General features: G+C 35.9%; 1 protein-coding gene across 5 annotated transcripts in view; it reads right to left on the reverse strand.

Moving 5' to 3' along the window:
- The window catches only part of NEO1 (neogenin 1), a 225,153-nt gene that overhangs the window by 87,086 nt on the left and 119,969 nt on the right, over window positions 1–18,098 (reverse strand). For all 5 annotated transcript variants that reach the window (XM_061157913.1, XM_061157912.1, XM_061157911.1 and 2 more), the window contains exons 6-7: window positions 11,130–11,284; window positions 9,465–9,585 (exon numbers count right to left, since the gene is read on the reverse strand). In XM_061157913.1, the coding sequence (XP_061013896.1) occupies window positions 9,465–9,585; window positions 11,130–11,284 (276 nt within the window). The remainder of the gene's footprint in view (window positions 1–9,464; window positions 9,586–11,129; window positions 11,285–18,098) is intronic.

Below are 18,098 nucleotides of genomic sequence, written 5' to 3' on the forward strand. Positions count from 1 at the left end.
AAAACTGATACTCATAGAGATTACCCCATCTTAGTAGGGCTGAGACATAAAGCTAATACTTCAGATTTTGAGCACCAGGTTTGTTTCATTATACACACTGTAGCATGTAACATAAAATTATTAACTGGGAATGCCTTAATCTTTCTGCAAATAATGTATCTATTTATTTTAATACCTAGACAGAAAGGGTGTCCTGAAAAGCACCTTATATTTAATGCATCTGTTTCTAAAACTACATTTAACAGATTATCTGAGTGATGCAGGACCTCGGATCATTTAATTCCTTAATTATATATAAAATTTAAAAATCACAGCACTATTTATAATAGCCAGGACATGGAAGCAACCTAGATGCCCATCAGCAGACAAATGGATAAGGAAGCTATGGTACATATACACAATGGAATATTACTCAGCCATTAAAAAGAATTCATTTGAATCAGTTCTAATGAGATGGATGAAACTGGAGCCCATTATACAGAGTGAAGTAAGCCAGAAAGATAAAGACCAATACAGTATACTAACACATATATATGGAATTTAAAAAGATGGTAACGATAACCCTCTATGCAAAACAGAAAAAGAGACACAGATGTACAGAATAGACTTTTGGACTCTGTGGGAGAAGGCAAGGGTGGGATGTTTTGAGAGAACAGCATCGAAACATGTATATTATCTAGGGTGAAACAGATCACCAGCCCAGGTTGGATGCATGAGACAAGTGCTCGGGCCTGGTGCACTAGGAAGACCCAGAGGAATCGGGTGGAGAGGGAGGTGGGAGGGGGGATCGGGATGGGGAATACATGTAAATCCATGGCTGATTCATGTCAGTGTATGACAAAAACCACTACAATACTGTAAAGTAATTAGCCTCCAACTAATAAAAAAAAAAAAAAAAAAAAATCACAGAATTTCAGTACCTGATCCAATCACTCAGCAAGTTAATGCCAGATAAGAACCAGAACCCAGGGATAGAGATTAGATGCATTTTCAATATTAGAAAGCTAGACATGGAATTCATGTTAAGAAGTCAAATTTAAACACAGCTATCTTGAGTTTAGAGTTTTCTTAAAGTTATAATTACTAGTTGTTGCTGTTGTTTAGTCACTAAGTTGTGTCCAACTCTTTTGTGATCCCATGGATGGTAGCCCTCCAGGCTCCTCTGTCCATGGGATTTTCCAGGCCACTAATACTGGAGTAGGTTGCCATTTCCTTCTCCAGGGGATTTTCCCGACCCATGAATCAAATCCATGTCTCCTGCATTGGCAGGCAGAATCTTTACCACTGAGCCCTAGGGAAGCCCATAATTACTAGTACAAAAACGCAAAAAACTAACTGGAATTAATCTTTTAATTAAAATCAACACCAACTATTATACATTCTAGTGCATCAGATTTAAAATATTCCACTAATGACTAACAATTTCCTGCTATCTAGCCAACTTTTAATCATGCCAGGTCATTAGTCACTTATTCCAGACCTTCTACTATTCAATATTTACCTCAGATACAAAATGGAATTTTTCACAAATGCTTCTGTTAAAAAAAAAAGTAAAATTTGCTAGGTATCCTTATCTACCATGGCCATAATATCCTAGAAGTCATTTAATGAGTTGGTAAAGTATGAATTTCCTTTACTAAAAACAAGTTCACATTACTCCCTTTTCATCAACCCACCTTCCCTTACTGGAACTAAAAAACTGCCAGTTATCAGACTTGACATGAATGAATGTACAGAGAAAAATTACATTTGTGTTTTTACGTTTTAGCCTTACATGATAGTTTTGGAATCTATTTTTAAATTCCAACTGACAGGAAGAAAGGGTAATAAAAATTTAACAGACAAAAACACATTTTACCTTATTTCTTACTACTCATATTTGTAATAATTTATATGCTAATACTTAAAAAATAATTCAAACATGATTATAAAACAAAGTATATTAGCATAAAATGACATAATTTGAACTAGCAGCAAATAATACTGCCGTGTTAAATAGTTTTAAAGTCACAATCTTCTAAAATCAAGAATTACTGTTCCAAAAATCCATGTGTAAACATTAAAAATTACACATTAAATGTTTAATATTAAGGAAGTATGTTTGACATGAAACTCAGAGAAACAAGAGAATAGTATGGTGGTTGCCAGGGGTTGAGGGATGGAAGAAATGGGGAGATGTCCAAGAGTATAAACTTCTAGTTTAAGAGTTCTAAGTTCTAGGGATGTAATATACAACATGTTGGCTATAGTTAACAATTCTGTAGTGGATACTTGAAAGTTGCTATGAGTATTGAACTTTAATGCTTGCACCATAACAACAAAAGGATGTGTTAACTGACCTTACTGTGGTAAACATTTTGCAATATATATATATATGCATCAAATCATCACATTGTACACTCAGTGTTCACTGTAAACTTACACAATGTTTTATACGTCAATTATGTCTCAATTGGAGAAGGAAATGGCAACCCACTCCAGTATTCTTGCCTGGAAAATCCCATGGACTGAGGATCCTGGTAGGCTACAGTCCATGGGGTCGCAAAGAGTCAGACACGACTGAGCGACTTCACTTATGTCTCAATAAAGCTGCAGGGGTGGAAAGGAAGTATGTTTGAGACATACTCATTCTCAAACAATACTTCCCAATTTGATTAGAAGCCGTTTCCTAGTGTTGTTGCACAGATGTTTCATATATTTTAACTATAATTATGAAATTTCATTTAATGTTCATAGGTGATGATTTACTTAAAAATCATGCTATCCAATTATATCACAGTCAAACTGTGGGTGCGTCAAAGTGCCTTCCTTCATCCAAGCACTAGCCAACAGCTTGATGGTCAGGATTTACAGCTACACACTTCCAAGGAGAATCAGAAAATTCCTTTTACAAAAATAAGACTTTATGTCAAAGACCCTCAAATACTTTTACATTACTTTTCAACAAGGTATGGGAAGATAAGCACCATCACAAGTTTCTTTCTACTTTCCATAACTTACTGCGTGGTGTTTCTAGTGCCGAAGTGTCTCAGAGGTAGCAATGAAGATGTGCTAACAGACTCTCTGTAGTCTGTAGATCTCCATCACAGGTCCTCCTTGGAGTTAGTCACCATTGTGCATCTTCTAGTTATCCACATACCAAGTCTGACTTTTTTCTCTTGTCGTTTTGTCCTCAATCTCCTGCCCCTCTTCTGCTTTTCCCCACCTGCCCAAACTACTTTAAGTTTAAAAAGTTTTAAGTGACACAGACTTTCACTGACCCTCACAAACTATCAGGGCTAAAAGATACGTATCAGAGTAGAGTGCCTGGCAAAGTTTTTTTTTTATAAAGGGCCAGAGAGTTAATGTTTTAGGCTTTGTGGGACATATGGTCTCAGTCTAACTACTCACTTCTGCATTATACAGTCAAAATTTTTCACAGACTGGACAGAGACAATCTGTGAACAAATGTCTGTGGCTGTGTCCAGTAAAACTTTATACACAAAACCAAGAGGCTGGCTGGATATGACCTGTGGGCCACTATTTGCCAACTTTAATATTGTCCATCCTTCTTTCAATACCTCTACATCGATGATTCCCAAATTGTACCTTTTAAGATATTAATGGGTCTACTGAAAAATAAAAATAAAAAAAACTCCATGGCCAAATAGATTTGGGAAATGCTGTATTTGCTCATGGAGATTCACAATGCTATGAACACAAAGGGAAAAGTTCCAAGTGGGTCAGACTCTACCCTTCTCCTACAGGCTACTTGAGTCTCTGGCCCTTCTTCCACTAAATCAAAGGATATCAATGAGGTTTATCAGAATTTGCTCTGTTTACTTCCTGCCACACAGCCCAGCTCTCTTGTGAAGGGTGTTATTTGCAACTCTTAACTGCTATCCATGATGTTTTTGGTAAAGTTCTCAAAATTACGTATTTGGTATCTTTTCTAAACTGCAGCACTGACTGAAAGATGGCTTTGCTATTAAGTAAAAAAACAAAAACAAAAACCTTACTAATTATAAAAATAATATAGAGCTATTTTAGGAAACTGAGAAAATATCACTACTCAAAGATAACCACTGTTAACATTTTGGTGTGGGAATGTCTAAATGTGTAACATATTAATCTTTTCAACTAAATTTGGATTATTTGATATATATTATTTTATACTTTACCACTTGACCAATATTTTCCTGGTATCAGTAAAGACTGTTCAAAGACATGGTTTTTAATGGCCAAATAACTTTTCCATCATAAGTTTGTACTATACTTATTTTAACTATTTCATCTACTTTGGGATATCCAAGTCATTTCCTAACTCTTCTCTCTGTATCCCTACCTTTTTCTCTTTTAATTACCAGTGCTGATATTAATAGTTTTTGTCCGAATCTCTGATTCCGGGTCTTAACTGTCTAGATTAGTCCAATGAAAGAGCCTTGCAAGCCATGTTAGAACGTCTGCCTTACTGGTTTCCCCAGGGGAGGAAAAAAAATAATCTTCTACCCTTATTTCTAAGTATTCATCTTGAGTTTTGGAAAAATGTTAAGTGTTTATTTTGAGGTCAAAATAAAAACTAATTTCATACTAAAAAAAAAAAAAAATCCTTCCTTAGGGAAAAATCCTAAAACAACAGTAAATAGGTTGAGTCAGTAATTTTTAAGATAATTGTCCAAATGGATTTAGTAAATGATGTAACAATTTACATTTTCACTGAGGGTGAAAGACATAAACATAATCACCCTAACCAGTCATAATATTGAACATTATAGTGAATGTTCATTAAAATATATAAAATCTTTATTAGGTAAAAATGGCATCTCACCAAAAGTGATTTAATTTTATATCTTTAAGTGAGGTGAAACATTTCTCATGTTTAGAAACTATCTTTATCTTTGCCATATTGTGAATTATATGCTTATGCTAGTCACTTTACCATATCCGTTTGCATGCATTCCTGTTACATTCACAACACTCTGTTCAGTTCAGTTCAGTCGCTCAGTCATGTTGGACTTTGCAACCCCACGAAGCGCAGCATGCCAGGCCTCCCTATCCATCACCAACTCCTGGAGTTTACCCAAACTCATGTCCATTGAGTCGGTGATATCATCCAGCCAAATTTCTGTAATTCTTATATTCTTCCCTAGCTTGTCCTCTTTAGTTGAAGTATTTCTCATACTTTACATATAAAACATTTAAATTTTTATATCCTGAGACACCAAATTTTTCATCTGTATTCTTTCATTTTTTTATAAGTTAAACTGTGATCGATTGGAAATAATCTAAATGCTTATTAACTGGTGAGTGAATTAACAAATCCTGGTGTACTGTAAATGGTAAGACTCGATCATCTTTCAACATTTTTATGGATTTAATTTAAATTTTAACTCTATTTCATTGATATAAGGTTAATGTATAGTTTAATTCTTTCCAAATCACTAACAAATTGTTTATTCCATATAATGTATGATCCCTTCAACCTACACTGATTTTATATTTCACTTTTTCATACATTCAAAAATTGTGAAGTGTTATTTTTTCTATATAAGTTCCCTTTCCCAGATTCTTTTAGACTATCATATTTTTAAATGATATACATAAGCTTGAGATTAGAGAGAAGTGTTTTAAAAATCAGCAGGATAGATGCAGGTTCTATTAGAAATAACTTAAGTAACTGGAATTGGTAAGAAGGAAAAACCAGTAAGGGGATAAATCCTATCTTTAAGTAGATAAAATAAGACATTGAGGTGTAAGTCCATAGAAAATAGTGGTGGTTTAAGGCAGAAATAAGAATGAGCTCCTGACCATTAAATATATCTGTTACTTGGTGATAAGGTCATGGTTGGAGAAGGTGGGATTTTCAGTTGTCCTAATACAATTCTGGCTAAGATCAAGTATAATATGGGTGCTTCCCGCGTGGCAAAATGGTAAAGAATCCACCTGCCAAGCAGAAGACGTGGGTTCAATCCCTGGGTTGGGAAGATCCCCTGGAGGAGGGCACAGCAACCCACTCCAGCATTCTTGCCTGGAGAATCCCATGGACAGAGGAGCCTGGTGGGCCACAGTCCATGGGGCTGAAGAGAGTCGGACACAACTCAGCAACTGAGCACACAATACAGCCTCAGTAACAGGCAGGCCTGGTGCCTCTTCTTTCTACGGCAGCCAGAATCTGCTCCGTATTTGTGTCGGTCTTTAGTGGTAGTTCCCTATTCCTCCTCCAGTAGTAAAGACCTCTCCTAGCTACTGGCGTAGGATCACAGGGCCCAAAGCAGTTTTATGCACTTCTTTCAGAGGTAAAGGGTTTTCTCTTCTACCCTTTCCCAGCAGCAGTGGGTCTCTGCCTGTGTCCTAGGGACCAGAGGATCCTCCCCCAAGAAGCAGAGTAGCCTTGCTTCTAACGTCCTTCCAGTAATTTATGAAATAAGTTTTTCTGCCCCTCCCCTACTGGTTGGAGGCTTAAGGGAGTCTGAGTAAATGGGAGGGGCTTTGCGCCTGTCTCCCAGCATCTAAAGATCACCTCCTTCACCTTTACTCCACCAAAATGACTTTTTTTCGAGTCTCTACCTTGTCCCCTGTCTTAACACTGAACATTCTCTGGAGCCCCAGGGAAATATATTTGCAAGCAAGTGTGAACTCCCCTTTTATCTGAGGCCCCCAGTGATTCCAAACTAGTCCATACTTAGTCTTCAAAATTCTGTTAAAATTTTAATTTCTTCTTATGCATTTCTGTGGCAGCCATCTCTTTCTCTCATGTTCTCCCAAAGGTGAAACAACTCATGACCCATTCTTTGGGAGAGGAAGGTTGTCTAATTCTTTGCAATTTAGGTTACTTGGTTGTTTCGCAAGCTCAGCTCCCTGATGGGCTCATAGAAATTATGGTTTTGTACATGATCCAGCTTTTGATCATAGGTGAGGGTAGTATGTTCTAAGTATGTTCTTTACAGCTTGAGTAGAAGTTTCCTTCCACCTCAATTAAATTTCTTCTTCTATTTTTGTAAAGGCATCATTTTTTCAGTCACCCAAATAAAACCTTAGAAGTATATTTGATTCCTCTATAATAATGTTTTATATCCAATCAGTTGATAAAGTCTGAATTAGATACTATCATCTCTTTATTAGGATTCTTTCTATTTCTCTAGTACAAGTACTTATTATTTCTTCATGGTCTCATAACAATATTTCTTCAGCCACTGTCTTCTAATTAAATCTGACTTTGTCATTAGACTCCCTTACTACAGAATTGCTTTGATTGTTTATAACCAGGGCCATGATTAATCTGATCCTGTCCTGCCTTTATAGGCCACCTTTCTATAGGAACAGATACTCTAACTATTCTGTTCCTAAAGTGAGCCAGGTCCTCTTTTTAACATCTGGTCCTATCATGAACCCAGGTCTCCCGCATTGAGGGCAGACGCTTTACTTCCGTCCTAGCCACTAGGGAGCCCCACAAAGGGAACACATTGCATGAAAAACTTCCCTGTTCACACAGAATTCCTCTCTCCTAAACTATATGCTGCCTGATTTGAATTAGAAAAATAACACTCATTATGGACTGGGTATTCAAGTCATGCACATCTCTCACATCCCTTACAATGTCAAAAACTTCAGAAAGGCAGAGATAAGATTTTATAAATTGCTATAATCTCTTTTAATTTTCCACAGAAATATTTATCTTGCAAATTAAAATAGCAAAAATAATAACAAGACATTTACTCTTCTTCTTGGAATCCATGCATCCTTAATGCATACCTGACAAGGTCACTAAGAATTTCCACTAGCTCACAAAACGTCTGTTTTTGAAAGCTTGTTTCAAAAAGGATAAAACACAGGTCAGTTCAGTTCAGTTGCTCAGTCATGTCTGACTCTTTGCAACCCCACCAGCTGCAGCATGCCAGGCTTCCCTGTTCATCACCAACTCCTGAAGCTTGCTCAAACTCATGTCTATCAAGTTGGTGATGCCATCCAACCATCTCATCCTCTGTCATCCCAATCTCAAAACAGTATATAAAAATCTATATGCTATTTTAGTGAAAAACCAGAATAGATGCCATCTTTGCCAATGAGCTTCCCTGACCACAATGGACCTGAACTTAAATTTGACTAAGACATCAAATCAGATGTCTAAAGCAGCTCTTCCTTATGCATTCTTGAGAAATGCACAAAATGAAAAATACTTCTCCTGCTAAAACAAATAGTATACCCAACAGTTATCCTTATCAATTTCACATAAAAGTTTCACAAAAAAGTTTTTCACATAAAAGTTATCCACATCAATTTCACAATTCAACTTCTAATAATTTAGTATGAGAAAATAATCATATAAGGAAGTTCAGCACAGACTCTTTCATCATAGTAAAAAAACAGGAAACAATTTAAATATTAACCAATATTTAAAGTGCATATATACTATTCAACAATGACAAATGTTTATGCAGATCTATATTCAATGATATGGAAACATGTCCACAGCATGCTGTTGCAAGAAAACAGGTTATAAAACCATATACACATCTATGCATGCCTATACCCAGTACTCCTAGATGGCAGGGATTAAAGCATGTGCCTGTAATCAATTTACTATTTAAGCTCCACATTCATACTTTACTGCCTGCTCTGCAAAAATGAAGCTGAGCCCTTTACGTATTTCTCCTTTTGCCACCTGACACGTGTTAAAACCTTATCAGTACAGAGTGCTGGTGAGTAGCTTCCTTCAGTACCCCAACTCTGCTGGTGTAGTCTTGTTTTTAGCAAGCTTCTGTGGGATGGCAGCCTGGCGACTTCTCCATCACCCATTAAACCATAGCCACATCCTCTCCAGTGGCTGCTCCTCATGTCTGCCATTCTTTTATATTCATTAGAATTCTTTTTACTTCTTACTAGCCAATTCCTTGGTACTTCAATCCCCTGTTACAGTTAACAGATTTTTACTAAACAATATTCAATTGTTTAATTTGGTTTTAAGTGAAGTTACTTTGCGGTTTCCCTAGAACTGACCCTGACTGATACAAAATGAGTTTTTTCTCCCCTTTTTACTTCTCAATGTTGTCTGAATTTTTAATAAGTATTTTTTGGGTGTGTGAAAATCAGAAAAGGCAAGTTAATTTTTACTTTGGAAAAATTAAAGAAAAATTCACTGCAAAATAAACATTAAAGTTTTTCTACTTTAAAGATTAGAAATACATTTGTAAGATTAAATAAGATTAAATCTGAAGAGTATCCATTTATTTGTGTAAGACTATAAATGTTCAGTTTTTCTTTTCTTAATACCAATTTCTTTTCAACATTATCCAAAATTTTCTCAGTCACTTAAAACAACAGAGATAATTTAGATGGCTATTTTTTCTCTCTTAGTTATGCCATATATTAGCCTTTATAAACAGTTTATTAATCACTAGGTATCCTGGAGTGATAGGTCCTGTGATAGGTATGAGCTCCTCACACACAGTCAATCTCTCTCATCTTACTATTTCAGTCCCTCTTACCATGTTCAAGGATTATCAGCTGGGCTCCAGCTTGTGCATTTCCAACATCATTTTCAGCAATGCATTGATAGAACCCTTCATCTGATTTCACCAGACCCAAAACTTGAAGATTATGTTCCTTCTGAGGAAGAAAAAAACAAAATTTTATGATTCAACTGATGAACATTAGTTCAGATCTCAAGGACATGTTCTTTCTGGAGAGAAAAACACAAGTACAATTATATGATTCATATAGTGAATATTATTTACCTATGAACATATTGACTCAGTTTTAATGACAAGGTACTGACTTAACTGACTAGAAAAGGAAACATTATCATCAACAATTAAGATTTCAATCCTTATAGAAAGACATGTCTGCAATGTATGCAAACTTATACCTTTGCTTGGTGGAATATCTGGCATGCAATACTATGTCACCATAGTGAAAGTCTGAATTTGTGAATTCAAGGCACTTTCTTAAAATTATTTCTAATACCTATCATTACAACAGATTAGAAGCCCCCCTATATAAAAGTTTTTGTTAAACTATCAAGTACCATATGAATGTCAACTATCATTGTTGCTACTGATATAATACAACCTAAGTTTAAGATTTTTTTATAATAGGATGAAAATAATGATAAAGAGTAAAATGCTAAGTTAACTGTAACATACTGCTTTTTAATTAGGATTAAATACTTGTGAATTACTTTTTTGTAACATATAACATTATGCATTTTAAAAATAGAAACTGTATTCCTATGAAGAATGAATTACTTATGTGAGAAATTTGTAATTAGACATTAAGTCTTTAACAACTATAATTACTTCTGATTATGTCTATGAATGTCATACATGCATCTTAAGCTATGTCATTTTTTTAAACCTAGATAATTCTATTATAAAGATATTAAATAATAATAATAGTAACAGTGGATAATATTTACTAAAGTGAAAGTTAAAATCACTCAGTTGTGTCCGACTTTTTGTGATCCCAGAACTATACAGTCCATGGAATTCTCCAGGCCAGAATACTGGAGTGGGTAGCCGGTCCCTTCTCCAGGGGATCTTCCCAACCCAGGGATCGAACCCAGGTCTCCCACATTGCAGGTGGATTCTTTACCAGCATTTACTATATATCTATTAAGTAAAAAGCAGACATGGCTGTCTTCTTAATAGATTAAGGCTAATTGATTACTTTTGCTTTACTTTTTTAAAAGAATCTTTATGTCTATTTTCACAACAGTCCAACATTGGGTATACTTATTTTGAAGGGCCTGAGCATCAGTATAACAAGGACATATTTCTGCTCCTTGACTACAGAGCTATGAAGACAACTGGTACATGTGAATACACACACAGGATAATTATTACCCAGAAAGTGGTGCAGGCTATATTTTAAAATGCTAGTATGTCTGAGTAGGAGGGCTAGACTATTGATCAGGGGATGTGAACTTCAGGCTGGGTTCAAACACTGGTTTCCTCTGTGATCATATGTGAGCTATCAAAACATTTCTGGGCTATCTTTATCTCATCAGCCAATGAAATAACAGTATTCTAAGTGAATTTTTCTATCTTCATCGTAATATACCAGTTCATGTACTACAGATAACAGATCTCTTGGTGACTACATTTAAAGAGACTTAAAGGTTTCAGAGCTAAGTTTCTTTGAAAGATACTTACTACAATCTTAAAGTAATCACTTGGGATGACCATATCCCCATTCTTGACCCACTTCACGGTAGGAGTTGGCTTTCCAGTGACTTCACATTCAAACACGATATCCATAGATTCATGAGCATATATATTGGTAGGCTGCTTCAGGAATTCAGGTTGGGCTTTAAAATAGAAAGGAAATTAAGATATTAATAAAAGTAAAAATAGCTATTTATATTTCAAGCAATTAAAAAGTCACAGAATTCATAAAGTTTTTAATTATTTGAGACTCACTTTTTTTTTAGGAAAACGTAACATATTTTTAAAGATATGTTAAGAACATATCTTTAAAAACTGATATTCTAGTCTACTTAACTGGCAAAGTAATTATAATGATAATTCTGAGTTTCTCTGTTGAGAAATATTTACTAAGTTGACGGTACTGAAAAATTGGAAAGTTCTAAGCTGTCTTTAAAAATGAATATGAAAGTCTATTTCCCTAAGATTTAAACCATTTTGGAAGAGCCATGATTACGATTCAAAAAGAGTTGATAACTATGGCTGATTCATATCAATGTATGACAAAACCCACTGAAATGTTGTGAAGTAATTAGCCTCCAACTAAAAAAAAAAAAAAAAAAGAGTTGATAAGACTGACATTATCTTCCTTTTCAGTCAGATTGATGAGTAACCCATCCTCCAAAGAAATACAACTGTCACATTCAGTTCAGTCACTCAGTCATGTCCAACTCTTTGCGACCCCATGGACTGCAGTATGCCAGGCCTCCCTGTCCATCAACAATTCCCAGAGCTTACTCAAACTCATTTCCATCGAGTCGGTAATGCCATCCAACCATCTCATCCTCTGTCATCCCCTTCTCCTCCTGCCCTCAATCTTTCCCAGCATCAGGGTCTTTTCCAAGGAGTCAGTTTTTCACATCAGGTGGCCAAAGTATTGGAGTTTCAGCTTCAACATCAGTCCTTCCAATGAATATTCAGGAACGATTTCCTTTATGATTGACTGGTTTGATCTCCTTGCAGTCCAAGGGACTCTCAAGAGTCTTATCCAACACCACAGTTCAAAAGCATCAATTCTTTGGCATTCAGCTTTCTTTATAGTCCAACTCTCACATCCATACATGACTGCTGAAAAAACCACAGCTTTGACTAGATGAACCTTTGTTGGCAAAGTAATGTCTCTGCTTTTTAATATGCTGTCTCAGTTGGTAAAAGCTTTTCTTCCAAGAAGCAAGCGTCTTTTAATTTCATGGCTGCAGTCACCATCTGCAGTGATTTGGGAGCCCAAAAAATAAAGTCTCTCACTGTTTCCTCATCTATTTGCCATGAAGTGATGGAACCAGATGCCATGATCTTAGTTTCTGAATGCTGACTTTTACGCAGATTTTTCACTCTCCTCTTTCACTTTCATCAAGAGGCTCTTTAGTTCTTCTTCACTTTCTGCCATAAGGGTATTATCATCTGCGTATCTGAGGATATTGATATTTCGCCCGGCAATCTTGATTCCAGCTTGTGCTTCATCCAGCCTGGCATTTTGCATGATATACTCCGCATATAAGTTAAATAAGCAGGGTGACAATATACAGCCTTGACATACTCATTTCCCAATTTGGAACCAGTCTGCTATTCTATGTCTGGTTCTAACTGTTGCTTCTTGACCTGCATACAGATTTCTTAGGAAGCAGGTAAGGTGGGCTGGTATTCCCATCTCTTTAAGAATTTTCCACAGTTTGTTGTGATCCACACAGTCAAAGGCTTTGGTGTAGTCAATAAAGCAGAAGTAGGTGTTTTTCTCTAATGTCACATTAGAGGCTTTAAATAGTTCACTCACTGAAACATACACACTTCCATTAGTAACACTCTTAATTACATGAAATGATTTTTAAGGGTGGGAGGTAGAGACAGAATCTTTGGGGATGAGTTAGATTAGATATATTGGGGAAAGCTTGATAATTCCAGTATCTCCCTTTCCCCTTAACCCAAAGTTGTAAATTACTGACTTAAAAATAACAAGATTCAGGTAAGATTTTGAATTTAAAGGGTAAAAGTAGATCCTCTAGTCCAGCTTCCTACATAATGCCATAATTTCCTGTTTCTACAACATACATGACAAGTGGAACTTACAAACTTCTGTTTGAAGTTCCAAATGACAAGGAATTCCCTATATCAAATAACGACAACAGCAGCATTTAAAAAAAACAAAAAAAAACAAAAAAAAAAACAGCTGGGCTAAAATGTGCTCAGTCTGCTGGAGTTCTGATTGTGATTGGGGTGAATCTGCAGCAATTTAACACCTTAACAATGCTGAGTGTTTCTTTCTATGAGCATGGTTTCTCACTCCAATATTTAGATCTTTGGCTTCTCTCATCAACATTTTATATATTTCAATATGCAAATTTTGTTTACACTTTGTTATGTGTATCCCTAAGTATTTCAAAAACTTTGATGCTACTGTAAGCGGCACGTACTTCCTTTTTTTTTTTTTAGTTTATAATTGTTGATTTAGTATTGAGAGATGAAATTGGCTTATGCATATTGACCTTTTATCCCATGGTTATGCCTAACATATTCATTAGTTTCAGCAGCTTTTTATAGACAATTCTGGGATTATCTACCTAGGCTATGCTGCCTGTGAATAGAGGCAGTTTTATTTCTTTCTTTCTGATCTTCTTTCCTCTTTTTTCATTTTTCTAACCTACTGCACTGACTAGATGGGGCAGTTCCTGGGAAGAAGTCCAGATTAGCTTTATAATTTGAGTAAATGAAGAGTAAGAGCATAGAGAGCAGGCAGAATCCCAGGTAAGCAGTAGAAGCCAAGAAGGATAAGAATGTATAATATTAAGAAGTAACACAGTAATGCAATTAAGAAAATAAAGTCTGCACAACTACATGAAGTCAGGGAAACCTATCAATAGTGAATTTAACTCTTTTCAAACACTGGTTACTGTCGTTGTTCAGTCGTCCAGTTGTGTCTGACTCTTTGTGACTCCAGGGACTTCAGCACGCCATGCCTCCCTGTCCCTCAGCACCTCACGGAGTTTGCCCAAGTTCATTTTCATTACATCGGTGATGCTCTCCAGCCATCTCATCCTCTAACACCTTCTTCTCTTTCTGCCCTCAATAATTCCCAGCATCAGGGACTTTTTCAATGAGTCGTTTGTTCGCATCAGTTCAGTTGCTCAGTCGTGTCCGACTCTTTGCGACCCCATGGACAGCAGCACACCAGGCTTACCTGTCCAACACCAACTCCTGGAGCTTGCTCAAACTCATGTCCATCAAGTCGGTGATGCCATCCAACCATCTCATCCTCTGTCGTCCCCTTCTCCTCCTGCCCTCAATCTTTCCCAGCATCAGGTCTTTTCCAAGGAGTCATCACATCAGGTGGCCAAAGTATTGGAGTTTCAGCTTCAACATCAGTCCTTCCAATGAATATTCAGGAACGATTTCCTTTACGATTGACTGGTTTGATCTCCTTGCAGTCCAAGGGACTCTCAAGAGTCTTATCCAACACCACAGTTCAAAAGCATCAATTCTTTGGCATTCAGCTTTCTTTATAGTCCAACTCTCACATCCATATGTGACTGCTGGAAAAACCACAGCTTTGACTAGACAGACCTTTGTTGGCAAAGTAATGTCTCTGATTTTTAACATGCTGTCTAGGTTGGTTATACCTTTTCTCCTAGGAGCAAGCGTCTTTTAATTTCATGGCTGCAGTCACCATCTGCAGTGATTTTGGAGCCCCAAAAATAAATTCTGTCACTGTTTCCATTGTTTCCCCATCTACTGGCCATGAAGTGATGGGACTGGATGTCATGATCTTGGTTTTTTGAATGCTGAGTTTTAAGCCAACTTCTCGCATCAGATGACCAACTGTTTGCATCAGATGACCAAAATTCAGCTTCAGCATCAGTTCTTTCAGTGAATATTTAGGGTTGACCTCTAAACATTGGTTAGTCACCTGTATTTATCCTTCTGTGAATTATCTATACACATACTCTGCTATTTTTTCAGTCACAGTATTCACAGTTTTCTTATCTATTCATAAGAGCTTTTCACATAATGTCAGTTATCAATTCATGGTCTCTCAGTTCCAAATCCACTCTTCTTTGTAAGAGACCATTTCACAGGCAGTGCCCTGTCCTTCCATCAGGAGGGTTCATGTGTGACTGTGTCTCTCGTGATGTTAAAAGACTTTGATAATCACAAAAAGAGTTGCCAAACAGTATAACTCATTCTATCATTCCTTCTACAATGAGATTGGGCTGAATTTGCACCAACTTAACACCTTTACAATGCTGAATCTTCCTTTCTATGATTCTCCTCATCAATTATTTGGTTACCCTTAAGTATAACTCTTACAGAAAGAACAGGATAATGCTTGATTCTTTTTCTGTGCTTACCAGTTTTCAAAACAATGATCTGGTTCTCTAATATCACATCCCAGATGTGATCAATGAAGGCTTTTTTGAGTTCATGGATTAAAATATATTTGGTTTGTTTCAATCCACTAAAGTTAACCCTCTTTTCATTTTCATACTACCTCATCTTTGACCAAAAGAAGCCTAGATCCACTGGAATTTCCTGAGTCCTTTTTGACATGACCCAAGTGGTCTTTAGTATCTTCTGGTCACTGATTTTGGGCCCGATTTGTACAGATTAAAATCTGTACTTTTTAAATATAAAATTATGATTTCATTTTAGTATTTCCAATTAAGTTTGGGACTATAGGTTTTAACTGGAACCTATTCATTTTTCATCTCTATTTCCTTTCGCTCATGCAAAAAATTTCTGTTCTCAGTGATGCCAACTTAATTCCTTATATGCTTTATCTTACACCCAGTAGACTTAGTAGACCAACATTTCCACCAAGAGAAAAAAGTTGAGGAGTTTTGGAGTTTTGTCCTTGTGATTATTCTACTTGGTGTTTATTGTCCAATTACTATGTTAAATTTATTTGAAATAGTTACTTTCATTTGGAATTTTAACTTTCTGTGTGGCAATACTATCAAGTAGTTACACCTTTAGAGTCATTTTCATTTTGCTTCTCCTTTCTGGCAATTTTAAATATGAAAAAAAAAAAAAGGTATAGTCCAACAGGTCTTGCTTCCACCCTGTTTTCTCTACCCTTTCCTTCTCTTTACCTATAGGTAACCATTAACATCTTTAAAAATGATTTACCCTTCCACTTAAAAGATTATAAGCAAATAGTCACATACAATTTGTACCCATCCCTCTTCTTTGGATTAAATAATTATACACAAAATGATTTTTTCTACCTTCGAAGCTTTCAATCTTAACCCCTATGGCACCTTGTTTCTGAGGAATTGACATATTCCTTAAGTCTAAAGGACTGAGACTCCCCTTAAGGCAGAGTACATAATTCTGTAAAATAGCAATATTCTCTTCAAAAGAAAATCCAATTAATATAATTTTAGTATGAATTTTTAGTAAGCAGACTTTCAAAGACTATCAGAAAAAGTCATCACAAACAATGTTTCATTCATCATTTACTTTCCCCTCTCATGAATCATAAAATAATACCTTTAAAATGTTCTCTGGATCTTAACTTCTTCATAGATAGAATTCACCCCAATTAAACACAATGTAAGAGCAGCTGTTTGTGGTCAGGAAGTTAAATTGATAACCAGAGAGCAAATGAGTCAATTACCATAAGAAAATAAGCATCGTAATGGAAGATTATGCATTTCATTACCAAAGAGATAATTAACCTTCCAATTCTCTTTGACAGTTCCCAATCCCTTCTAATGCCATCATCATTACAAGAATAATTTTAATTGTTAAATGCACAAGTAGAACCTAATACTAAAACATATTATACTTGCAAAATTCCCTTACTGGAAACATCAGTGAATCACATCAATGCTATATAATGCTGGAAACTGCCACTCAATTCAAACAGAAAACAACACAGGGCCAACACCAATGTTTCAAGGTTACTTGATTATGCTGCTATTTAGGATATAACAGTTTTCGTTTACATTAGCTCTGAAATGTTGGAGTTTCTATTGTTTGATTTTAAAAGTTTAAGCGTTGAAATTCTTAAAAAAGCACTTCAGAGAAACAAAGCAAATTTGCCCATTTCATGTTAAACTGCACACTTGCTGTTTCTAAGTTTCTTTTCAATAATTCACAAAATTACATGTAAGCCCTTAAAGAAAACCCAACAAATAAAGCCCAAGCATTTTTAACAGCCTGAAATCCCTTCATGGATGTTGTCTGACAGTCTAATCATAAATATGCTATCAGTACTGGCTCATCTAATGAAACAAAAATATATTAGAACCTTAACACTTCTTGAGAAAGCTTCTTGTTCCAAGGAAGGTAAATGTTTCCCTTAATCTCCAGGTGTAACAGGTGAAACCAGTTACGAAGCAACATTAAGACAGAGTTGCCACACGACCTTGAAATTACATTTCTATCCTCTCCCTGCATCTCCACGACCAGGTGCATTGCATTTTCTTAACCCCACCTCTCAACTTAGCTAACAGGTACTCATCCTTCAGATCTTTAAAAACAATCCCTTAAAAGAAGCTTTTCCTGATCCACAGCATCCCATTCCCCACCCTTTCTTCCCCATTCCTAGGCCATCACTGCTCTATTTACTACTGAAACCTCAGTGGCCTAAACCATAACAGGTGTTCAATGCTGTTGTTCAATAGTTGTTGACATCAATGATTACCTGAATTCTAAAAATTCCATTAGTCAGCACTATCAGAAAATTATATGTTGGGAACAAGAATTTTTCAAGCATTCTCAAGTTTCTCAAGGATTTAATGTTTTATACCACTGCTTCTCCAATAGAAATTAATAAATCTATTCTTTGCTGTGAATTTTCTGCATATGTTTTAAAATGTGATTTTAAATGTTTATGATAATATAAAATCTTAATAATCATATAACTTCAGCGCTCACATTTATGTTTATAAGTTGGCTTATGTAATTGTAGAATTTAATCCT

This window comes from Dama dama, chromosome 12, assembly GCF_033118175.1.
Source record: "Dama dama isolate Ldn47 chromosome 12, ASM3311817v1, whole genome shotgun sequence".
Lineage (NCBI taxonomy): Eukaryota > Metazoa > Chordata > Mammalia > Artiodactyla > Cervidae > Dama > Dama dama.